At 39.3% G+C, this 26,244-nt stretch overlaps 1 protein-coding gene across 1 annotated transcript in view; it reads right to left on the bottom strand.

Annotated features, from left to right (window-relative positions):
* Window positions 1–19,500: 19,500 nt before the first annotated feature.
* The window catches only part of DLGAP5 (DLG associated protein 5), a 32,700-nt gene continuing 25,956 nt past the window's right edge, over window positions 19,501–26,244 (bottom strand). The window contains exons 14-15 of the mRNA XM_036748095.1: window positions 23,528–23,756; window positions 19,501–19,888 (exon numbers count right to left, since the gene is read on the bottom strand). Of these exons, the coding sequence (XP_036603990.1) occupies window positions 19,809–19,888; window positions 23,528–23,756 (309 nt within the window). The 3' untranslated portion in view covers window positions 19,501–19,808. The remainder of the gene's footprint in view (window positions 19,889–23,527; window positions 23,757–26,244) is intronic.

Below are 26,244 nucleotides of genomic sequence, written 5' to 3' on the forward strand. Positions count from 1 at the left end.
TGTACCACAGTCTTGGCCCCAAATAAGAGATATGAGAACACATCTTTCTCTGCTCCTTTGCAGAGGTGGGGGTCCATGGAAATGGAATGTTGCATGTAACATCAGATTTTTTTGATGTATTAATTGGCTTGTTCACCTTTTTTTTTCTGCCTCTTAAAAAAAATCTTTGTTATAAGGGATGACTCTCTGAGGGGAGAGAGAAGCGGGATGTGGAGAGAAAGTAGGCAATGTAAAAACAAACAAAAAAATCAATAAAAGTATTTTTTTTAAAAAAAGCTCTTTCCATAACCTTTTTCAAAAAATAGCAAACATTTAAAGCAAACAACAAACATCATTCACTCATTGTTAAAATGCTACCTTTACCTTGAAGGGACTGGAGAAGGACATTGGCAAGCCACTCTGGTATCTTTGCCAAGAAAACCCCAAAAGCAGTCACGAAGAGTTGGACATGACTGAAAATGATTGAGCACACACACATACCTTGAAGGGACAGATTAAGTATAGTTGTTTTTTTTTTAAAGAAATACATGTTAGGTAGCTGTAACAATCTTGCTAGCAGCTTCTGTAGGGGTGTAAGATCCACCAACAACCAGCACCCAGAAAGCTGCCAAAACAGGTTCTTTGATCTGCTTTACTAAGGAAATTAACTTTAAGGGGTTAACAATCTCACTTTAATCAAACACACAATTATCATTCACAGTTCAGGAGGAAAAGATCAGTCCCCTGAACTTCAAGGCAAATACAAACATCAATGGACAGACCTTGTCTGATTCAAATCACAATACGTAGTTACCAGTGCCAACTTCTGGGTTGCAAAGCTGGGGGGCAGCTTGCAGCTTGCCCAGAGTCTCAACACTCCTTCCATGAGTGTGCCCCAAAAGTCAAATGCCAAGCTGTCTTCAATTATATCCTGTCCAGAGCCCTGAGGGCTCTGACCTCACTCAGGCTGGGTGTGGGATAGTTCCCCATCCCCAGTATCACATCATATACAAATCAATGATTCCCAATTGTCTCTGTGTTGAGAAATAACCAAGACAAAAAAATCCTACTTCATCTGCCCCATCCAAACAAAGCCCAGAATCATTAAAGGCACTTAAGAGAAGAAAAGCAAAAAGTCCCACCTTAATTACTGTTACAGTAGTATAAACATAACAACCATAGTTATCACAGAAAAGGTCATCAAATTTGGAACATGTCTTTTTAAAAAGAAGAACATGCAACTCATCCTTAAGCACTTTGTCCTGAGAGCCAATGAACCTCTGTATGGTACAAAAGATTTTTGTGGTCATGCCTCATTTCATTACAAAGTGTTATGAATATTTTGCTACTTAAAGGTTTTGTTTTTATGAAATTAGAGATACTGATGACACATTGTAGTACTTGGTGCATTTCTGGCTCCAATGCCTTTGCTGCAGGGGCCTGCCTACCTAAGAACGCAGCAAATGGATTTCATATGTGGTGCTATCTCTGTAACCTTAACCCAGAATCCCTTTTTTATTCCAGTCAAAACAGCTGCTCCATCAATAGCTACAGTTACATAGTCTTCCCGGATTTTTATTAAAGAAGTAGTTTACTATTGAGGATATGTCTCCTCTGGTAAATCTTTTCTTTAGTGGCTCACAAAGAAAGAAGTTCTTTATGTATTTCATTATTGAAAACCAATTGAGCAAATATTATGAGCCTAGATATGTCAGAAACATCTGTATTTTCATCTAACTGTAGAGCGAACATCTGATAACTGAGAAACTTGCTTTGGTAAATGTTTCTTCATTTATTGAAGAATCATAGTCTTCTAGCAATGTTTTCTATGCATCTTACAACCACCTTTACTCATAAAGGAATGTATTTAAATTTGTTGCCACATTGCTTTCTGTGTATTATTTTTAGACATTTTTACCAGGGCAGGAAAAAATTTTTTTCATGATGGCATGTAACTTTTTATATTTTTGCTATTAAGTAAAAAACCTCAAGAGACTTCTAAACTATTAGCATTTAGTGAGATGAAATGCCATAAAATACTGGACTGAATATTATGTGACTTTAGTTTTTAATCATATTAGTAATTTCATAGTTTATTGGGAGTCATGATGGTTTTATACTATCATCATCTAATATCTCAAGGCACAATTTGCACTTAGGGTGAGGTTTAGTGTTAACAAGGATAGATGTAAATCCCTAATGCAAATAGTATTCTTGACAATTCTGACTTATTTTGACTGAATTTTTGTCAGGTCTGATTGTTTTTTTAACTTGGTAATGTAGCTGAAAAGCTAGAACTTAGAAGCAGGAGAAGGCAGCATGGTGGTGTGTCAAGGGCATTAGCCTCAGAGTCAGGAAGACCTGAGTTCAGCCCCCACATTGGTCATTGTGTGACCTTGGGCAAGTCTCTTAACCTCTCTGTGCCTCAGTTTCCTCATATATAAAATGAGTCAGTTTGACTCCATGGCCTCCAAGATTCCTTCCAGATCTAAATCTATAAATTTCATCTTTGCCATTTGCTTTTGTGCTCATTACTATTATCTTCAATCTATGGTGTTTGTTTTTTGGTGGGAATCTTTTAAAGCCACATCTGTTTTGTGAGGGTTAGGTTAATTAAGGCTAAATAATTTATAAATCCACGTAGGTACACATAAAACTGCATATGTCATGATATTCTGAAAATGGATGACTGTCAATTCTTCTATACTGCAGAACTCCCACTCTTCCTGGGGACACCATCTGTGTGATACACAGTCTTGAGTGTCCGACATATGGATTGAGGTCATCAGTGCCATATTAGTAGAGCTCAATTTCTCTATTTTAAGTATAAATTGAAATTTTATTATTTTGTTTTCTCACTCAATGGATCATCTTATTCCCTGAAGTGTATATACTTCATAGATCACTGTTGCACTAGATACTTGTATCAAGTTCCATAATTCTGGACCCTTTCCTTTCCCATGACCACCAATTTTCTTTCATCCCTAGGCTAATTTCTGGACTGCTCAGTTGCACAGGCCTCAGCCCTCTAAGGTATTGGGTAAAATCCTCAGTAAAAAAGAGAAACCAAAGGAAATGGATAAATATTTTTTTAAAAAAAATATATGTGGGAGGGCAGGGAGCGAAAGGAATAGGTTTAGGCATAATCCACAGGGAAAAGGTGGGGGGGACTCCAAGAAGCCTCTGCAGCTGGACCTCTTTTCCACCTTTCATTTGCCTCTCCTGCTGGCAGAACCTTACAGTCTGTTGTCCAAGGATTTGCTCATTTCAAGAACAGCTACACTAATGAATTTTTCAATCACAGCAGTTACTGAAAAGTGTCTACCAAGTTGTAGAGGAGTTTTGGTTTGCATTGGTAGGGGAGTACTCACACTGAGAAATTATATATTTTTAAAGTAATATTTTATTTTTGAAAATAATGTATTTATTTTTAGTTTTCAACATTCACTTTTATAAGATTTTGAGTTCTAATTTTACCGCTTCCTCCCCTCAACACTCCCCAAGACGGCATGTAATCTGATATAGGCTATCCATGTACAAGCATATTAAACATACTTCTACATTAGTCATGTTGCAAAGAAGAATCAGAAACAAAGGGAAAAACCATAAGAAAAAAAAAACAAAAAAGAGAGAGAGAAAATAGTGTACTTCAATCTGCCTGTAGACTCCATAGTTCTTTCTCTGGATGTGGATAGCAATAAAGTTAATATTTTAAAAAAGCACACAAATATAACTGTGTTGTCATATGAAAACCAAAAAGTGCAAAAAAGGAAACTGAATTTATTGTAGGTTTCTTTTGTTATTTTTAAAACATTTATTTTTGTGATTAAACTGTTTAAATATCATTCATACTACTTTCACAAGGACATAATATAATCTTAAAAATTAGATTTAGAACACGCAGTAATTACACTTTTTGGATACTTTGATGCATCTGTCGATCACCATGGAGGCCCGCACCTCATAGTGGGGGCCTCTATCTAGGTTTCTTGATATTGTGTGGTTGTGTATAAAGCACTGGACTGTCTACTAATTGTGCCACATTCAGAAACTACATGCTGAGTCCAATTATATCTTTTGTGTGATCCTGGGTGAAATGAAAAGAAATATTAAAGGAAAGGAATAGGTGGTGCAGTGCAGGACCTGGAGTCAGGAAGACACATCTTCCTGAGTTCAAATCTGACCACAGAAACTTACTAGCTTTGTGACCCTGGGCAAGTCACTTAACCCTATTTGCCTCAGTTTCTTCATCTGGAAAATGAGCTGGAGAAGAAAATGGCCAACCACTCCAGTATCTTTGCCAAGAAAACCGCCAAATGGGGGCATGACTGACAAGCTGGCAATAATTATATTTTAAAATCTTAACAAAATAATATATATGTTTTTCAAATAACATGAAAATAGCTTCACATAGCAATACAGTAATTTATTGGAGGGAGGCAGGCAGACACAGCAGGGAGAGCCTTACAGTGTCTATTGTCAAGCCTGAGAACTGAGGATTTGAAAATGGTGCCCTGTTGAGGTGAGATGGGGACTGAGGAAATTTCAGAGGCTGTAGTCTCTCATAGGTATTTGGAAGGGTCAAGGCCCAGAAGGCCAGGGTTCTAAGGCTATGGTCGAACAGTTGTGGGCAGTGAGGTTCTGATTAGTTTCCTTGCCTCGAGTCCATCTCCATCTCCAATCCAGAAAGATGCCAAAGGGATTTTCCTAATACACATCTGACCATGTCCCCTCACTATTGAATAAACTATAGTGACTCCCTATTACCTCCAAAATCAAATATAAATTCTTTGGGATTTAAAGCCTTTCGAAATGCAATGACGTTTTACTTTTAAGTCTCCTTATGCTTTTCTTCCCTCCACTTCTTCTCAGTCATTTTTCAGCTGTGTCTAACTTTGTGCAAAGATGCAGAAGTTTAAGTTTGAGTTTACTCTCCCTCAGGACTGAGGTGGGACAGGGGAGTGTGTTCCTGGTTGGAGGAATGCGTTGATACTTCTGTTCTTGCTGTATCTTCTCAGTAATGATACCTTTTGTTAAAAGCTAATTGATATTAATTGGTTAAATGATACTGTGGCACTAATCAATGGTAGTGATGATATTGAAGAGACAATAACTGGCATTGGTTAGATGAAGTCCCATACCCCATACTCTTAGAACCCTTAAGAGGTTTTAGTAGCTAGGCTTGCTCTGAGGGACCCAACTCATCAGAATGAATTGGAATAAGGACCTACAGAGTCTTTATGGGCTACATATGTAAAGGAACCACATCTCTCCTGAAGAAGGCTAAATAAGAGGGCACAGACAGGTGTTAACTACAGGTATTTAACTACATTGTGATTGGCCACTGTAGAGTTAGGGTACAGAGAGCCTTAAAAACTTACAAGCAAACAAAAATCTGTACTGGATCCAGAGACATTGCTGGATCCTCAAATAGGCACACTAGGCATATCCCTAGACGCCCAAGAGTTAGCAGAAACAAGATGATTAACACACAGAAAACTGGAGTGGAATGAACAGCATATATGAATGAACAGCAGGAATAATGTGCACTTAAACCTGAACTCCAGCTTATTTTACAAACAGGGGTAAGTGACTTGCCCATGGTCACGCAGCCAGTAAGTCTGAGGCTAGATTTGAGCTCAGGAAGATGAATATTCCTGACTCCATGCCCAGTACCCTATCCACTGTGCCACCCAGCTGCCCTAACTCTATAGTTCCATAATATTGGCCTTCTTGAAGCTCTTGGAATAGGATCCTCCACCTCACATCTATGCACCTTTGTCCTGGTTGTTCCATATACCTCTAATCCTCTCCCTTCTCATTTTTACCTCCTGGTTTCCCTTAAATCTCCCCTCAAAATCCACATTCTGCAATGGGCTTTTAGTGGTTCTCCTTCCTCCACTCCGCACTGTCTCCCCTTTGAGACCATCTTCTATTTGCACTGTATGCATCTTATATTCATATAGCTATTGCATGCAGTCTCTCCCATTAGATTGTGAGCTCCTTGAAAGAAAGGACAATATTTTTGTCTTTCTCTCTATTTCCAGAGCTTACTAAGTAAGTTCTTAATAAAAGTTTGTTGACTGACAGCCTGTGAATAAGGCATCTTTTACAGCATAATGAAACTAAAACAAATGAAATCTCTGATCCAGAGCTTTGGAGAAGATATTTCTTCTGTTTCTGTTTTTAATGACTTAAATTATGGGATGCTATACTGTAAAGGTGGAAACTTTTATAACACAAATGAACGAAATGAAATTTTGGAGGTTTAAAAAACTATGGCTTTGCAAAATGAATGACAGTTTTCCAGAATATCCTGAATTTTTCATTTCTAGGATGATTTCCCTCCCCCTCATAAACATGTTTAGGTGTTATGCCAAACTAAACATCTGATGGATTTTTCCCCTTCATAGATAACCGAGTCCTCTCATTTTTCCCTTTATATGTGATAAAGGTTAGTGTCATTTAGAAGCAATAAATTAAAATAATTATACCACTAGAGGCAGGCAGTGTTGCATAATGGATTGGAAGCTTCCTCAAAACAAGGAAGGGTAGAGGTTGAACTTGTTTGTTTGAGCCCTGTCTCTGATAACATGCTGGTTGTGTGACCTTGGCCGGCACTTAACTTCTCAGTGCTGCAGGCAGCTCCCTAAGACCATAAACAGCAGAGAAGGATCCTCATGCCAGTCAAATCACTGGTTCAGTTCCTATCCCTAATCTGCCTCTATGCTACTACAAGCATATTGTGAACTTGTCCAAAGCATTGCCAAAGGAAGCCTCGTGTTTGTAAGAGTCGTGTTAATTGTGTTTCATACATCCCAAAGTCGACAGAAGAGGTCTGACTGCTCTATTTCCTCGTACTCCCATCACTTACTGTGTAGGCCTGTTTGGCACCTTGGTCCTTGGAGGTTCTTTAAATACACCTGACCTACAGGGTCATGCGTGTACCCACTGGAGAAAGCTGACTCCTGTGTACATAGATGGTATGTGAAAAACATGCACACACTAATACATATGTATTCCCAGCCACACACCCATAAGTGCACATTATTTCTCAGTGATAAGCCTTACATCAATGGTCTCATATAAGTCAAACCTATAACCTGCTGCCTAATTATACAAGCTTCAGTTATCTTCCCTTTGGTATCTCTGTTTGGTAAAGTTAATCATTCCTGGCTTTCTTGGTGCTGTGGTCCAGCCTTCACCTCCAGTTTGGCTCTCCAAATTCCCTCTCTGGGACAGTGGGCTTCTGACTCCTGACTGTTTGCCTGGCCTCAGACCCACTTTGCTGTTCCCCAGACACTCTTTTCTTATGCACCTTATTTTTCTACCCTACTCTAATTCTGAGATCAGAAATCAAATGAACTCAACCAAAACACTCCTCCTTTGGCCATCAGTCCCCTAGATGTGTTGTCTTCTCTTAGTAGAATGGAAGTTCCTTGAGGGCAGGGACTGTGCTGTTTACTTGTGTTTGTTTTCCCAGGGCTTAGCACAGTGTGTAGTAAGTGCTTAATAAATGCTGTTCATTCCACTCCAATTTTCTGTGTGTTAATCATCTTGTTTCTGCTAACTCTTGGGCCTCTAGGGACAAGCCTAGTGTGACTATTTGAGGATCCAGCAATGTCTCTGGATCCAGTACAGATTTTTGTTTGTTTGTAAGTTTTTAAGGCTCTCTACCCTAACTCTACAGTGGCCAATCACAACGTACTTAAATACCTGTCTGTGCCCTCTTATTTAGCCTTCTTCAGGAGAGATGTGGTTCCTTTACATATGTAGCCCATAAAGACTCTGTGGGTCCTTATTCCAACTCATTCTGATGAGTTGGGTCCCTCAGAGCAAGCCTAGCTACTAGCTTAAGCATTCTAAGAGTATGGGGTGTGGGACTTTATCTAACCAATGCCAGTTACTGTCTCTTCAATATCATCACTACCATTGATTAGTACCACAGTATCATTTAACCAATTAATATCAATTAGCTTTTAACAAAAGGTATCGTTACTGAGAAGATACAGCAAGAACAGAAGTATCAACACATTCCTCCAACCAGAAACCACATTCCCCTGTCCCACCTCAGTCCCGAGGGAGAGTAAACTCAAACTTAAAGTATTTACAATTGAAATTGCAAGCCTAGTTTGCTGCTGGATGGACCTTGCAGGTTGGTCCCTGGGGGTGCATTGGCAGCTAACTGGTATGAAGTTTGGTTCCTGGACTTTTTGAGATCTCACAAGGTTGTAGCTTAGTCCACTCCATCTCAGACACTCATTCACCTAAGAGAAGGAAAGAACAACTGCAAAGAGATACCATTGATGGGGTGCTTGTGCTTGGACCCTAATTCTAACAGCTTCTGCCTGGATGCCTGTGCCTGAACCTCAATTCCAAAACCACATCCAGTTCTAAAATCACATCTCTCCCTAGCCTCAAAATACTGCCTCTCTAGCTCAAGGGCAGTATGCCCCAGCAACACACTTGTCCCTACTCCTTTCACCGTAGGCAGCTGTGCCTATCTACTCCCTGTGTACTGATAATTGGCTGTGCACTGGGTCGTGATGATATTTACTACTTACTGACCTTATTGATATGTATCCTAGATATAGTCAAATGTATACTCTCTTACATTTATTTTGTCTAACAAGACATTTGATGAAAGCCACCTGGATATTCCCAGTCAGCCCTCACCGCTAGTTAACTTAGTGATGTTTCACAGTCAAAACAACTCCTCCTAGTAGCCTCTCCTTGGGCTATTTCCCAGTGAACTCTAGGTAATATGCCTCTGCAGTAGATACAAAAAGTGCATGTTCCTTTAAGAACTGACCACCCCTTAACCACTCCCTAATCCCACCCCAAAACACCTAATTGACATGCTTCACCCCTAAATCTCATATTTAAACTTTCTCTGCACCCCTGTAAGGTTGCAGGTTCCTTAAGAACTCTTCCTGCTGTAAAACGTAATAAATCTTTGCCACCTTGACTTAAAGAAGGCTTGAGATCGTGACCAGATGTATTAGGAGGGCAGAGTTTATAATTTCAAAGAGGATCATAAACATGTCTGAAAGGTTTGGAACCGCCGGATATAAGAAACTCTCAAAGTAGGAGGCAGAAGAATCAAAGCATGTATTTAGGCTCCACATTAACCAACCCATGAACCAGCATCCCCATTTTGATATATTGATCAAAAGCTTCCAGGCCCAATAAGTCCACCTCACAAGAGTAACCAGGAGGCCACAGAGAAACATGATGGTATAAAGCAAAATCATATACATGATTCCCCTCTATGGCAAAAAGATTACCCACTGGCCTCAAGTCCTTGTTCAGCTTCCTTCCGTAGGTCAGCTCTGCTACCGGCAGCTCCTGCTCCAACGGAAGCTGTTTTTAACCATCCGGCTTCTGTGGGGGTGTAAGGTACGCTGGGGAAAGCACAGGTTCTTTTGATCAGCTTAAGCAAGGGAAGCAAGGTGAAGGGGCCAACAAGCTTACTCCAATCCAACATACAAACAGCATTCAGTTCAGAGGAAAAAGCCAAACTATTCAAGGGCACTTGTTGACTAAGTGCTAAGGAGCCCATTTTTGGTTACCAACACACCAGATAGCCCTGACCTTCTCCAGTACTCGGGTCCTTGAGGGGCACTTCCCCTCAACGACCCCATCTGGGAACTCCAGTCTTGGGGTTCCTGGACCTTGTCTCCCTCAACCCTCAACATCATGTTCATGGCCATAAATTGTCTCTGGTAGAAAGACAGGCAGGTGGCAGCAGGAGGTTACTACTTCTCTCCCTACACAGAAGTTTATATCAGTTATTGTGATGCAGAAAAGAAAAGGAGAGATTGAGTTGCACCCGGAGAAATCTTTCGTATGCACACTCAGTTCTGACTTAGCAGCCACTTGAAGAGGCCCCTTCTCACCATGCAGTAAGTTGACAGAAAACTGTCATAGAATACCTGTTCTGAAATGCACATGGAGGAGTGCATCAGGTTGAGCATACTGCACATGCTTGGGCTCTCATTGATGAGTCTCCAAACTTAAGATCTTTTAACTTTATCAAGTAATGTTTCTTGGCAGGTTGTACTGAAAAAGGCACAGTCTTGCAGGCCCTTGGCAAACAGAAGTAAATGTACTGACAAATAAGCAGCACAGTGGGTAGTGAGCTAAACCTGGAGTCAGGAAGACCTGAATTCAGATCCAGCCTTAGACACTTTCTAGCTGTGTGATCCCAGGCAAGTCACTTAACCGCCATCTGCCTTAGTTTCCCCAACTGTAAAATGGGAATAACATCACACTCCCTGGGTTATCGTGAGGACAAAAGGAAATAACATTTGAAGAGTACTTTACAAACTTTGAAATGCTATATAAATACTAGCTATTATTATCAATATAAAATGAAAATATATAGCAGTCACTTTGGTGAAATTTTAGTCCAAGGACAAATATCCAAATCATTATCCATCAAAATCTGAATAAGCTCAATCAGATAAACAGCTGGCACCACTGGAGTTTAGCTTTAGTAAAATAAAATTCACTCATCCTGGTCAGATAGAGAAGAGAGACAAAAAGGATTAGATTCACAGGAAGATATACAAACAAATCTTTTTGACAGAACTATAAAAAGGTAATTGATACTATTTTACTTTTATGACACGAGGAATTTATTCTTTAATTCATTTATTATTGGGGTGAGAGATGACCATGATGTCATTGTCTAGGGGTGAATCTCTGTGAGGAAGCTCAGCAAAGTAGATGCATTGACTCATGCATTGTCTTTGGTGTGTTATCACACTTGGAGAAAGATGTTGAAAGGTCTCTTCCTGCTAGAAGTGTGAGTAACTTTGGGAAACATTCAGGTTGTTATTATAACATTTTGTCACAGAAAGTATATGTAAGTTTGCTGTTCATCTCCTCCCCCGCCCCGCCCCCCTCACCCCCCTGAAAAAAGACAAAACAAAAAAGGACACTGACCAGCCGAAAAGAGGCAAAGAACATCTTGGATAGTGAAGAACCTTGAATCTGTGCCATATGAGCGGCTGAAAGAAATGGGGATGTTTAGCCTAGAGGAGCCTGGAGGGATGAGAGTAGAAAGAAGTTTAAATACCTGACAAGTTAACGTGCTGAAGAGGATTAAATTTATTGTGCTTGGCCCTGAAGCCTAGAACCTGGAAAAAGTGTGTGTGAATGTGTAGGTTGCAAAGAAGCAAATTTAGATTGATGTCAGGAAAAACATCCTGAGGAGAGCTGCCCCAGAGTGAAATGGACAGCCTTATGAGAAGATGGGGGTCGTTAAGACCTCTCTTCAAGAGGTTGGATGATCATTTTTAGGCCTGTTTTAAAGTTGCGATTCCTTTTAAGTTTGGACCAGATATCTAACCATTCCAGCTATAAAAATTCTGATCCTCAAGGATTTGCTCTATGTTGGTTGGGAGATTAATTAGTAGCAATTAGCACCCTAGGGCAGCAGAGTTGAAAGGATATTTAAGAGATTATTTAAAGGGCAGAACCCAAGATAGCCAAGTAGCAGAAAGTATAGTGAACGTCCCACCACAACTCCTTCAAACACATCTAGAAAACATACCTGCCCGAATGCTGATGGGGCAATTCGGTAAGAAGTCCTGGTGAGTCATTTTTCCAGCTTAGGTCAGCACAGAGAGACAGAGATCTGTGGATGCTGAGGACAGGATCTGGGCAGAAGTGTACTGTGGAAAGCACGCCAGCACAGGGAGCTGGGTTCCCTGTGGCAAGGGGCTGGGCAAGCTGGGGAAGAAGAAATCTCAGACCCATACTAGAGTTGAACTCACACAAGGTACAGGAACAAATGCCAACTGGCAGCTTTGTTGCTCACTACGAAAGTCGAGGCTGCAAATCTGAGAAGGGGACCCATGTCCAGGGTAAAGGGTGATCATAGGCCCTAGGCTGTGTACGCACAGAGAGAAGAGCAAATTCAGAAGCAAGCAGCAATGTTGTGTCTTGGACCCCAGGAGTAGAATGGGGTCTCAGATCTAAACCAGTCTGAAGCCTGCATAGGAACAACCAGATATTCCAGAAATTCCAGACCAAACAGAAGCTTACAGTTCTGTCACTTTGAACCAGCAGAGCTTCCCAGCTGGCTGACAGTAGCTGAATCCATCAGCATTCTACTGTTGTTTGCATCCAAACCCAGATCAGAAGTCACAGAACTTAGACTAAGGGGCAGAAATCCAACTTTGACCTGGATCAGACCACTTCGGGAGCACTGAAAGCTTGAAGATCTCCAGACTGAGCTGTCTCTGAAATCCTGGAATAACAATAGTCAACACTCTAAAAAAGTTGCATCAGGACCAGTTCAGAGGGTCTCTCCAGAAGTATGTCAGTACCCAGCCCTCACATCCAACCTAAAATCAAGAAGTGTATTGGAAGAATGAACAAAGAGAAAAAGAATTCCATCATAAAAAGCTGTTATGGTGACAGAAATGCTCAAGAAACAAACACAGAAGAGAATGACTCCACAACATCTAGCAAAGTCTCGAAAAATACAGCGTGGGCAGAACTTCAACTAGAATTCCTAGAAGAGATGAAGTAAGATTTGGGGGAAAAAAAGTTAAAAAAATTTTAACCAGTGAAATGAGCGAAAAAAATTGGAAAAGAAGTGAGACCTATGGAATAAAAAAACTGTAAAGGGAATTAATAGCTTGGCACAAGATAAACAAAACCATGCCCACACTGTTGCATTTTAGTCTCTGCCCACACCAAAACTGTTGGGGTTTCATGATGTGCTGTGGTGGAACTATCTCAAAGACCACCTCAATCCAGGTATAGGCATTTATTGAGACTGACGCCTCTCATGAAGTGGGCTAAGTTCCAAGAGGAACCAGCAACATCGGAGAAAGCAAGTTGGATTTTTATAGGGTAAAGATGCTGATTACACAATGAAAATTTGTATAGAATATAGGAATATGATTAATATTAAAAAGGCAGGAGTTTGTTAAGGGATTAGATAATGGAGGAGGGGGTCTGTTCTGTGGTTTGGTGGTCAAACATTCTGGTTGTGCTGCCCTCCAACTGGCTAGCTCTTGTGTTCCTGTCTGGTCAAAATGGATAGTTAGGCATTGTGGTCCTGTCTTGGGCTAAATGGATGATGTGATTGTGGTTGAGTATAACCTGTTTCTGTGGGAATGGGTCTGGGGGCAGTAGCTAGGGAGAGGCAGTGGCTGGGATCTCATCACATGGACATGCCTGCTGTTTCTGTGAGAACCATGAGTTCATGGACACACCTGTTTTTCTAGTGAGCAGTGAGGCATATATGAAGAAGTTAGGATATTGGCAGGGGTGGAGGGGTGTAGGTAGGTACAGTGGGGCCTATAAGTAAGTTAGAATATTGGGGCTGGGGACAGCTTTATTAGGATTCTATCAACACAACAAATTCCCTGATAATTAGAGTGGAGCAAATAGAAGCCAATCATTAGATAACAAGAATTATCAAATTAAGTCTGAGAACTATTAAAGCAGTCTGAAAAAACCAGTGTTATCACAAGTGTCTCTTCCTAGAATTCAAAGACTTTCTCCTAGAGATGCCACATCATTGTTAATGCCTGGAATGGCAAGACAGCAGAATTATTAAAGACACATCTCTTCTATTGGAAGACTATCCTTTCCTTTAGGGTTTAATAGACTGAATCAGATGGGTCCAATATTAATCAAAATTATCCCTTCCGAGGAAGGCTGATAAGCATTAACTTACTGTCCTCTAGGGAAATCTATGTGACTACAAAGCATTGAGTTTTCATTCACTTTAATTAACATCACATTTTGAAGTGATGATTGTATACATTTCCTATTTGTATGTTTCCTTCTTATATTTTGGCTTAAAGCTAATTTTTTGGTGACTAAAAAAGTTTAAAAAATTTTTAAAAATATTTTTATTTAAAGTTTTAAGTTCCAAATTCTACCCCTCCCTCCCCTTTCCCTCACCTCAGATGTTTAAGTAATCAGATAGAGGTTATACACATGTAGTTATGTAAAACATTTCCATATGAGTCATTTTTTATAAGACTCAAATAAAAGAAAAAAAAATGAAAGAGTGAAAAATCGCATACTTCAGTCTGTATTCAGTCAGCATCAGTTCTCTCTGGAGGCAGAAAGTATGCTTCATCATTAGTCCTTTGGGATTTTCTTGGATCATTGTATTGCTGAGAACAGCTAAGTCATTCACAATTCTTCATCAAACAATATTGCTGTTACTGTGTACAACGTTCTCCTGGTTCTGTTCACTTCACTATGCATCAGCTCATGTAAGTCTTTTCAGGTTTTTCTGAAATCATATAAGGAGAGAACTATAAAGAAGGGGTAGGGGGAACCCTGTTTCTATTGCATCACTTTAGTAAATAGTATATTTAGTTTAAAAAATAGAAAAAAATGTTAAGTACCTCACAGCAAAAAAACAACTGACCTAGAAAAGAGATTGAAGACAGATGATTTGAAAGTCACTGTATTATCTGAAAGCCATCACCAAAAAAAGCCTAGATATCATATTCCAAGAAATCTTAAAACTGCCTAGATCTCTTAGAACCACAGGGGAAGGTAGAAACCGAAAGAAACCACTGGTCACCTTCTGAAGACAAAAAACAAACCCAAAACTCCCAGGAATATTATAGCTAAATTTTAGAGCTTCTAGGTCAAGGAGAAAATACTACAAGCAACCAGAAAGAATTCAAGTACCAAGAAGCCACAGCCAGGGTCACACATGATATAGAAGCCACCACTATAAAAGAGCAGAGACCTTGAAAATGAAATTCTAAAAGGTAAAGAATGTTAGGTTTATAGCAAAGAATAACTTACCCAGCAAAAATTAGTATAATGCATGCGGGGGGTGGGGGGTGGGGGAGGAATGGATCTTTAATCAAACAGAAGATTTCCAAGAATTCCTGATGAAAAGACTAGAACCATATAGAAACTCTGAAGTTCAAACGCTGGATTTAAGAGAAACATTAAAAAAGTAAACATGGATGAACAATGATGACTGACTAGGCAAGAATAAATTGTGTACATTCAAATATAGGGAGACAATACATTTGCTTCCTAGAATCATCAGGGGTCATTAGGGAATCCTGGCAGTGGTTCTGTCATGTCTTGATTTTAATAAAAGAATGCAAAGAGAGGGGAAGAAGAATATACTGGGTAGGGGGAGGGGAAGGGAAAAGGTTAGGTAAAAATTATCTCACATAATTAGGGTACACAAATAGCCATCTGAACCTCACTGTCGTCTGAACTGGTCAAAGGAAGAATAAACACACATGCACCCACACACAGAGCTGGGTACAGAAACACGTCACTCAACAAGGAAATAGGACGAGGGAAAAGGTGGGAGGGTGAATTAGAGTGAGGGTAGATTAAGAGAGAAATTAATCCTGAGTAAAATAAACTCTAAGAATTTATGGAATATTTATGGCTCTCTTTCAGGGGGCAAAGAATGGGAACCTCAGGGGGTGCCCCAAAACTGGGGAATGGATGAACAAACTATGGTGTATAAATGTGGTGGAATATTGTTGTGCTATAAGAAATGATAAAGAGGGCGATTTCAGAGAAACCTGGAAAGACTTGTATGAATTGATACAGTGAACAGAACTGTCAGAAATTTATACAATTGTAATGACAAACAACTTCTTAGTGTAATGATCAAACATGAGTCCTGAGGACTAATAAGGAAATATGCTACCCACCTCCTCAGAGGTGAAGGACTCAGAGTGAAGATAATTTTGTTTTTCAACATGGCTGAGGAAATTTGTTTTGCTTGACTATTGTCCTGGTTCTCAATTGGGGCAGGTGGGGGTGGGAGGGGAAGTAGACAGGAAGAGGGATTGTTGAGGTAGGAGGGTGAGGTGGATTTTTACTAATTGAAAAAAACAGAATATAATTTTTAAAAATCCCACTGGGTCTCAGTTACCTCATCTGTAAAATGAGGAAATTGGGACTAAGTAATCTCATCATATCCTTTCAGGGACTACGCACCAATGAAGTTATGAGAGAGAAAATGGCTCACCTACAGTTAGTGATACATTCTGATTAGCAATAGATCTTGCATTTGTAATATTTAACTCTGACGAAGTATAGAATTTAGTGACTCTAAGTCAAATATCTAGAAGCAATTGTAATCTGCCAGGCCTAATTTTTAAATTTTATGTAATTTCAGAATAGAATCAAGATTCTATAGGGATCATGGATTCAGAAGGGACCTATTCCAATCCCCTTAGACTAGGTCAGACCTAACTCAGGCCAAGCTGGTAGCTTAAACTTGAGATTGTAAAAGAAATGAGTCTCATTTTGTTATAACAAACAAAAGGTTTACTAGGCATAGCAGAGAAAAGATATTGAGGAAGGATAGAGTTTTGAACCAAGTTCAGTGGGGTGTATCATTCTGGCTTGTTGGAAGTTCAAGGAAGGAGATGCTTGTTGACTTGTTCAATGATGGCTTTCCCTATGCAAACCACCAAGAAGCCATGTCAGTGGCCCAGACCTTAGGCTCCTAGGCTAGCCATTAAGGATCCAGGACAATTTCAATACTTTGAAAGGAAAAACTAGTCTATTCTCTCAAGACCTTAGAATATTACTTCTAGCACATCTTTCATTTTATGGCTAAAACAACCTAGTCCCAGAGAAGTTGTTACTTGTCTAAAGCCAAACAGGTAATCAGTTACAGAGCTGGGATTTGAACCCAGGTTTTCAGACTCCAAACCTAATGCCCTCTCTACCATGCCACATTGCCCTTAGAATAAATCATATGTTTTATTGATATAACTTGTGGATATTTTGCTCTGTATTAGTAGAAGGGATTTGGTCCCTGTGTTAACCTAGTAAAATTTTGTTACTTGTGGTACAACAAAGGGAATAAATCACTTGTAATTATTCTGTCTATTTTGAGGAAATAAATCTATTCTGACATGTATGATGGCAGGTGGAATAGATTTAATCCTTGTTTTACTAAGTTTGTTTTTTAAAGCAATATCCGTTCAGTCTAAATTGAAGGTAATTGAGGAACTACTCAAAGTGACTTTGTCTTTTTAAAATTAGGATTATTAACTTTAGGCCTGAAAGGAATAAAAAAGAGGTTATGAGAGCACCACCCAATTTTTAAGTAATACTCAGATTCCAGACATTAAAGTCCATATTTATTAAGCACAGCAACTATTTTTAAATGAAGATTAATGAAATAAGCCCATTCAAAAACATTCAAATGTTATATTACACACATTTTTATTACTTTCAAATACTCAAGCAGATCTGTGATGTCGTAGAGTGGAGAGTTCCTGACAATGACGCAGATTATAGTCCTTTCTGGCTTGCCCATTCAGTAACTCTTGTCCGTATTCTCACAGAATTTCACCATGATTGGAGGAATTCATGCTATCCTGGAGGCTTTCCTCCCTTTTTGTAGACTCAACAAGAGTAGCACTGGAGCACTCTGGTTATCCACGTTATTCCTTGTTCTTGCCATGTGATAGGCCCATCTCACAACTACCACATGCCTCTCCTCACCAATGCCTTTCTGTGATTCTCATCTTTCGTTCTTTGGCATATTAGCAACACCAGTAAAATAGTATTGAAAATACGGGTCTTCACTTTCCCTGGAAGCTTGTGCGGAGGAATGTCAGCAAATGAGCTTTGTGTTTTCCTGAAAACAGTGAGGCCCATTCTCCTTTTCAGTTCTAGGCCCAGTTCATTGTCCTTCTGTACCATCTGTTCTAGATAGATTGTTGGACAAACTCTATTGACTATATCCATCCACGTGCAAGTTGAAATCTGGGCAATAGATGTTTTTCCCCACTCTAGTCTTTGCTGTGTGGATAAACAGGCTAAATTCTTTTGAGTAATTACACCAATAACAGATCTCTTTCGGGGGGCTCTGCAATGTTTTGGATAGCACAATGCAATCTGTAAATAGGAGTATCTGGAGGACACCATCATCCACAGGGAATCCCTCTCTGGATCTGGGCTGTGTTGGATTTCCCTATCATAGTGGCAAGTGTTTTATGTCTTACTTGATATTAATCATTGGTCATCATAGAGGGCTATTACTGTTGTCATACCTATAGCAAACAATCCTGATGTATGGGTGGGAAAAATCTTGCCTGTGTCTTCCTACAGAGCGGCGCTTTGTTCTATGGAATCAAGTGGGTTGTTTTTTTTTCTTAATCAATAAGCACAATGGCACCTTATATGCTTTGCATCTGAACAGCACTTATGAAATCTTGCTTATTTGCTACTAGTGCCCTAATTATAGATTCAGCTCAATTATGGTATAAATGAGGCTTAAAGATTTGAAAACACATCCATCAAGGAATCAAGGACAGTGCAACTACCACACTTGGACCATAACATCATGGACCATAAGGCACCTTATAGATTTACTCTCCCATCTATACAAAATGAATTGACATTAGCATGAGACAGAGGGTGTTGAAGCTTGAAACCGCACTAAGACTTTTGGAATACCCTATATATGAAGTGATGTGCCTATGAATCTTGTGTACTGGAGGCCTTTATATATATATATATAAGCAGCACTTATTACGCCTATTTTCTAAAAGCCATTTTATTTATGATTATTCAAAAATTACTAGCTTCCCTGAAACAAAAAATCAAACTGATTCTATTCATTCTGAGAATACTTAATAAAGTTATTTGTCCCTGAATGTTCAGCTGAGGTTAAAACTTCAAATTCATTAAGAGAAGCTATTCAGCTTGTAATGTGTAGATTTCTTGGGGAGCAGGGTGAGTTTGTTTACAAGTATTTCATAATGGGGCAGTGTGAAAATAACTTTTAAAATTTAATTCTTCACATAGGGCAATGATCTCAGAAAGTTGCTACAACATCTGATCATTTGAAAATGCTAAATTTTCCAATGAGATGATTTGAAAAAAATTACAGAGAAAAGAATAAAAATGGTACAAATATTACACCTAAGGAGTTTGCTGGGTTTAGATTTCTAAACCAATTATCCTAATAACGTTTTCTGATTTGGGGACTGTGTTCCTTAAGTAGAAAATGGTCATTACCGCTTGTAGTTACATGCTAACGTTAAAAAAAAGTCTGAGCCACTTTCTTGCTATTACGTGAAACCAGTAATTTTCTGATGAACAATAGTGCTCCCTAAAAGAAAACAAAATTTCCCCACAAATTAATTTGTATATTAATGCATATAAAGATATATTTAGAAGCAGGTAGTCTAATAGATAGTGTTGGACTTGGAGGAAGGAAGACCTGAATCAAGATTTTGCCTCAGTTATTTACTAGCAAGCCACTAGATCTTTCAGAAACTTGACTTCCTTATCAAATGGGGCCAATCATAGCACCGTGTCACAGGGCTGTTGTGAGGATCAAATGAGAAGAATACGACGGAGTACTCTGTCAGTCTTACAATGCTGTGTAAATGCAAGTCATTATTATCACTATATTTATTCCAACTACAGAACTATTTAATGTTGAATTTAACTTAAACAGACACATATGCACAAAGAAGATTCAAAGCATGTACAGCAGTTTCACCCTTTAATACTCTATTTTGTAAATATCTTATCATATGCAATCACTCTAACATAAAAGAACAGCACAACAATAATAAAAATAATAAAGACCCAACAATAAAGATCAATGAAATCTCTGGAAATGTTCTTAAATAAACAATGTTCCCAGGCTGCTCAGTGTCAACAAAGGTTTTCACAGACAATCTGTAATCCTCCGAAAACAGGCTTACAAAACATTCATGAATGGCTTTGACAGCTTTTAGTCAGGGTTTATGGTGGCTTTTTTACATTAGTGATACAGCGGGAAGGGGGAACGTTAAGCGGTTCCAGTTTCCTTCAAGAAGCTTTCATTTCTTATTCCCAGGTGTTTTGTGTTCAATTGGATCATCTGATTTGTTATGTACAATCTCTTTAGACTCACTGATGGCTAAAGTAGAAAAGAAAATACTGCTTAGATTTTCCAAGAAGTAAAAAATCCCAATAGCAAAAAATACAATAATAAAAGTAGCTGGAACCTAAGTTGGAACAACTTTGGAAATATCCAGGAAGGTCAGAATTATCGGATTTTACTTAAGTTTTTGAAAATCATAGTACTCCAAACTAAGATGTCAGGATAGCAATACTATTGGAAGTTCTAAGTACTAAAAGTTAAAAATGAAAACAGTTTTTGCCCTGGAGAAACTTCTATTTTATCAGGAGGAAATACTCCCTTTTCCTCATATGACAATACAAAATGATATGCAAATAGGAAATATATACAAGATGACTTCAGTGAGGGTAGGATATATTAACAACTAAGAGAGTGGATGAAAATCTAGAAAAGCCTCCTAGAAGAGGTGGCACTAGAGCTAAGCCTTGAATTCTTTTAGGCTAACATGAAATCTGGAATTCTCTGAGCACACAAATCAGGAATCAACCTGTCCTTCGGATATGGCCTTGTGGCTCAGCATGGTACCATGAGAAAAGCACTGACCTTGAGAGACAGAAGACCTGGGATTCAGCACCGGCTGTGCCACTTACTGACCCTATGACCTCAGGTAAGTCACTGCATGACTCTGGGTTTCAGTTCCCTCACATGTAAAACGAGGGGGGATTATTATGCTTCATAATCTCTAAGGTCCCTTCTAGTTTGAACCTTCCATGAGCGAACAAGGTAGGCTCATAGAGTGGGCAAAGCTCAAGGCTGGAGAACAGGGAGCTCACTGCTACAGGGAACTATCAGTGACCACATGTTCAGATCCCAAAACAAGCTCAGTTGAGATGGTTAGTTTGGTTTCCAGTCCTGAAGGATTCACCCTCTCTACCAGAGTATAACTCTTCCTGTAAGCTGACCCAGGGCGCTGATGTACCCACAGCATGGGCATGTTCGCTTCAGCGTTAGGCCATATTAGTATCTATTTGTTTTGCTGTGCTACTTCCACTGAGGAGATGTTCCCACTGGGAGGGAACAGTCACAATGCTCATCTGTGTCAAAGCCTGTGATCAGCTTGCCCTTATTCAATAGTTTTACTTGCTAGTTCTATAAGACAAATTTATTTAGTATTCTCTTATCCCAGAGCCAATCTGTGCTTCTTTCCTAGGTCAGCGTTTTGTAAAGCTATGTTCTATGGAATTTTGATGATATACAAAATAGGACTGAAATTATCACTACCCAGTGTTATCTATTCCTATTAGAAAGTGAGTTCTTTGAGGCAGGGGACTTAGCTTCGTGGCCAGGCACACAATTAAGTGCTCAATAAATGTTTATTTTCATTGATGCATTCAACATGACTGCAGTAAATGTTAGTTTCATTTTAAAATGTCTATCGAACTAAAGAAATTACTAGAGGCTAGCATTTTACAAAACATCAGGAATTCAGGTTTTATTTGCAGAGTACTTTTTTGGAGTATAGACATATGAAGGAAGAGTAGGTAAATCGATTTGCCTTCCCTTTCTAAAAGTATCCACCCACAAGTTTTTTGGTTGTTTTTTTTTTTTTTTTTGCTTTGGACCTGTGGTTTCATTAGAGTGAGGAACTCTTAAGTGTGGAAACACATCGTAACAACGAAGATCAGCAGCTTCTCTGCAACTTAGAGAGATCACTGGGGCACTGAGAAGTTAAGTGACATTCCCATGGTCATACAGCTCTTATGGGTCAGAAGTAGGTCTTTTTTATTCCATGGTCTGCCCTCCATCCATTATGTGCTACCTCTATACTATCAAAACAACTCATATTGACATAGGTGTTTAATGTTTGACTTCACACAGTCACAGAGTTAAGAGGGACATTCAAGATCATCTGTTCCAATATTCTCATTTGAGAGTAAAAGAAACCGAGGGACAGAGAGCTTAAGTGACACGATCAAAGGAATGCAGCTAGTACATAGCAGAACTAGGGTTAGATCTCAGGTCTTGATTCCAAACCTAGCACGTTCTGACATATAATATAGCCTTTCTAAAGCACATTTTTCCCCAACAACACTGGTGGGTAGAATCACAGATTTAGAGATGGGAAGGTCCATAATGGTCATCTCTTTCAACCCTCTTGTTTTTACAGATGAGGAAATGGATGTTCAGAGAGGAGAACTTGCTCACAGTCAGACAGGTATTTATTTACTGGGAGAGCTTGGATTTGAGCCAAGGTATTCTGACTCCAAATTCAATACTCTCTGCTGCAGCACACTGCCTAACCTTGTAATGCAAATACTATTTATCCACATTTTAAAGGAGTTGAAATTGCAGCTCAGAGAGAGAGTGGTCTGCCCAGGTCACATGACCACTAAGTGCTCCAGGCTAAACTCAAAGCCAGGCCTTCTGGCTCCAAGTCTGAGCTCTTTCCACCCTACTTTATTGCCTAAATACATTGCATAGAATGTTTACCAAGGATTAAGTCTTGAGATAATTTTGAAAAGAACTTAAGCTCTGGCAGCTAAGATTGCTCATTTCATGTTAACTGAGACTTAAATGGAGACTATGGAAAATGAAACTGATGAAAAAGATAACCATGGAATAAACAGGAAAGTAGTGAAAGAAAAAGAGAATGACTTCCTCGAAAGTACTAAAAACTGATTCAGTGATATATTTTCTTTCTTTAGTAAAAAATTATTTTTTAAATATTGGAAAACAAAACCCTTGTAACAAATATGCATAGACAAGCAAAATAAATTCCCACATTCACCATGTCCAAAATATGTCTCATTTTGCAACTTGAGTCCAGACTGGTGTATTTTCTAATGACATCATAGAAACCTATTAGGCATAAAAACCTCTGAGGACTCAAGTATATTTGTTCCCAACTAGTAGACTGCCCTCTAGTAGCAGGTTTTTGAAAGGCTTACCCAATGATCCTTCAGGCCAATTGCCACTGCCACACACCAATCTCTGAGGTTTTTGGGATTCCCAGCAGGGCAAATAAAACAGCTAGGAACCCCCTCCTCCTGCTGGACTCATGGTCATCATTGCTCTTCCTTCCTTACCAGCTCTAAGACTTGGCCATCAGAAAACATGCAGAAAGATATCCCACTCAAGTGATCTTAAGGCTTCAGGGAAAATGTAGCTCTTGGTCACAAAAAAGAAGTACTGAGAACTCCAACCTTAGACCAATAAAATTTACAGTATGGACAGACAAATCTTCCTATTAAGGTTACTAACAAAATCAATAAGGAAGGACACGTAGTCAAGTCAGAATTCTTTGTGCTACCCCTTTTCATATTTAATTCTAGCCCTATTCTGTAACTAGCCATGTGACCATGGGCAAGTCAATGAACTATTATGAGCTAGTTTCTCCATCTGTCCATTGATGACAGTCACTATTGTGAAGATAAAACAAAATAAAAGCTACAGCAGAACTTTGAAAAAATATATACTCTTTAAAGAACTTTTTACATATTTAAGTCGATCTACCTGTAAACACACTTGCCTGCCCCAGGGAAACAAAACAAAACAAAAAAAACCTGAGTAAATACTTTTGTTCTATTCAGTGCTTGAAGAAATCTATTGTCTGCTTTCCATCGGCCTAGTTTCCCCTTTTAGGCCCTATACACATACAACGTTCTACTTAACGAATGGTTTCAGCATAAAACTAACCTGAGAATGACTTAACTGGACTTTCGATTCGGAAAAACCCAGCATCAAAAACGATCTTGTCAATTTCCTTTGCTTTTGATACCACAGGAGCCACAACCTCAAAGGAAGGCTCTTCCTGCTTCAGTCTCTCTCTCATTGATGCTTTCAGAGCGGCCAGGCGACTTCGAGCGGCAGTTCTTGCAGCACCATCCTGTTTTGACTTGCATTTTTCAACTGGGACAGCTTTCTTCTAAAAAGAGAAAAAGTTAAAGACATGTATTAAAGATGCTCACTTCTATCTACAGTAAGCTACTCAGCAAACATTTTAGTAGGCACCTACTGTATGTAGGTGACTGTGCTAGGTCCAGCTAGAACAACAAAGGTGAGGGGAGAAGAGGGGATTCTTATTTGTACAGAATTACATTTTGGTAGTGGGCAGGTTAAGACAAAAATAAAACCCACAGATAACTATAATACACGATAGAAAACAGTTTATTAAAATGGTAATAGATAAATTTCACCAATAAAGGGGGCGGGAGCAGGGGATCAAAGATATTTCACTGAGAAGGTGGCATTGAAGTTAGTCTCTATAAAGGATTTTCCTTTACTCTTCAAATTAAAGCTGAAAGACTACTTGCTGGAGATGTTTCAGAAAGAAAAGCTATCCTAGCATAGATCCAACTAGATGATCTCTGAAGTTTGTTCTAAGAATTTACAGATGAGTAATGTTTGACAGATGGGAACAGAAAGGGCAGAAAGGAATGAAGGCACCAGACTGTAGAGAGGCTGGAGTATCAGGCAAAGAACTTTGAAGAAGCAACAGTAAACCACCTAGCACCTGTGAGCAAAGGAGTGCTATGACGACATATATACACCAAAGGAAGATTAGTCTGGAAGTAACATAAGGTCAATCTAAATACACTTGCCTACACCGAAGATCAGACTAAGTAGTTTTGTCCTACCCGTTGCTTTACGTAAGCATATTGCCTACTTTCCAATGGCTAAGTTCCTTATTTTCTGCCTCTATACATACTGAGGCTTTACTTAATGCGTAGTTTTGTCAACAAAACTGGAGAGTGACTTCAGTAGGCTTTCAGTTCTAAAAAATCTAGCATCATTGGAAAGGGAGAAGAGAATGGAGGTAGTCTAGGACTAGAGTCCTAAAAGCCTGTTCTAGGGAGGCACAGGGGAATAGAGAAGCGGCGGATATAAAAAATTCTAGATGGGGAATCAGTAGAACCTGGTAATTGATTAGATTCCAAGTGAAGCAAGAGGAAGAGCCAAGGATAAGAGGAAGGTTTTGAACATGGGGAATCTAAGGTGGTAAATATGATGCAAATAGTAAAGCCAGGAAGAGGAATAGTTTAGAAGGAAAGATAAGCCCAGTTCTGCACATGGTGAATTTGAGAATCTTGAAAGGTTTTACTGGCAAATGAAGATACAGAATAAAGGCTAGTGATAATTTTGCAATCCATTTCCATAGACATGAAGTGAAAGATCACTGAGAAAGAACTTAGAACAAGAGTTCTTAACCATTTTTGGGTTACGGTCCCCTTTGGCAGTCTGGTGAAACCTATGGTTCCATCTCAGAATAATGTCATTAAAAGTAAAAAACAAAATACACAAGATTGCAAAGAAAACCAATTATAATGAAATATAATTATCAAAATACTAAAAACAAGGCCACTCAAGGGAAGAGATAAGAGAAAGCCAGGTGAGTGTGGTGTCTGTGAAGAATGTCCAAAAAGCAGAACCTCTCCAACATACTTCACTCCCAGGTGATGGGAGACTGGCAATGGCAAGAACTTAAGAACCTTCACTCCACCTTCCCTTCAAGACTGCTCTTCTCCAGTTGTCCAGTACCTGCTGCCGATTTCCTCAGCCTCATGCAAGAAATTCTGAGGATACTCTGATTCTCTTATGATCTCTTTGCATGTATGGCTTCCCTTTCCTCAAAGGTTCTAAATAAAGAAAAAGGAGGGTGGATGGGACATGTCATAGGGAGCCCTTCTAGTCTGCTTCTCCTTTATCATTCTGGTAAAAGCCTTAGAAAACCTCAAAGGGCTATAGATAAATAGTCTTTCATAACACAATGAGCTTGGAAAGAAAAAAAAACCCTTGGCAAAGAGAAGAAATTCATATTAGAAATGCTAATTACTATTAATAATGAACTTTTGAAACATAGATGTAGATATCTAAAGTCATCTCTCCAGTCCTGACTTTTAAGCTCCTCTCCTGAATTTTCAGTGCTTTCAGAGCTGATATTTTGAAAAGGGAGTGACAACTGCCTCAACTCGGGTGGTGGCTGCGAGTAGAGAGAAGGCGACTTAAATGACAGATTTTACAAAGGCAGGAAAAACAAGACTTGGGAACTGATTAGATTCGTGGAGTCTGGGAAGGTGAAGAACTGAGGATACTGCCAAGATTGCAAACCTGAGACAATGGATGGTGGTGCCCTTTACATTAATAGAGAAATTCAGAAGTGGGTTGGGTCCAGGAGGAAAAATAATCAGTTGTTTTGAACATACTGGGTTTGGGGATGCCTATGTGACATGTTAAACATCTAACAGCCAGTTGGTGATAGGGGACTGGGGCTAAGGAGAGAGAGACTATGGCTAGATATGTAGCTCTGGGAGCCATTTGAAGATAATGATTAAACCTATGTGAGAAGATGATGTTCCTGAGAGAGGCCTCATAAAAAACTTGGAGTACAACTACAGTTAGCAAAGGAGATTGAG

This window comes from Trichosurus vulpecula, chromosome 3 (assembly GCF_011100635.1).
Source record: "Trichosurus vulpecula isolate mTriVul1 chromosome 3, mTriVul1.pri, whole genome shotgun sequence".
Taxonomy (NCBI): Eukaryota; Metazoa; Chordata; class Mammalia; order Diprotodontia; family Phalangeridae; genus Trichosurus; species Trichosurus vulpecula.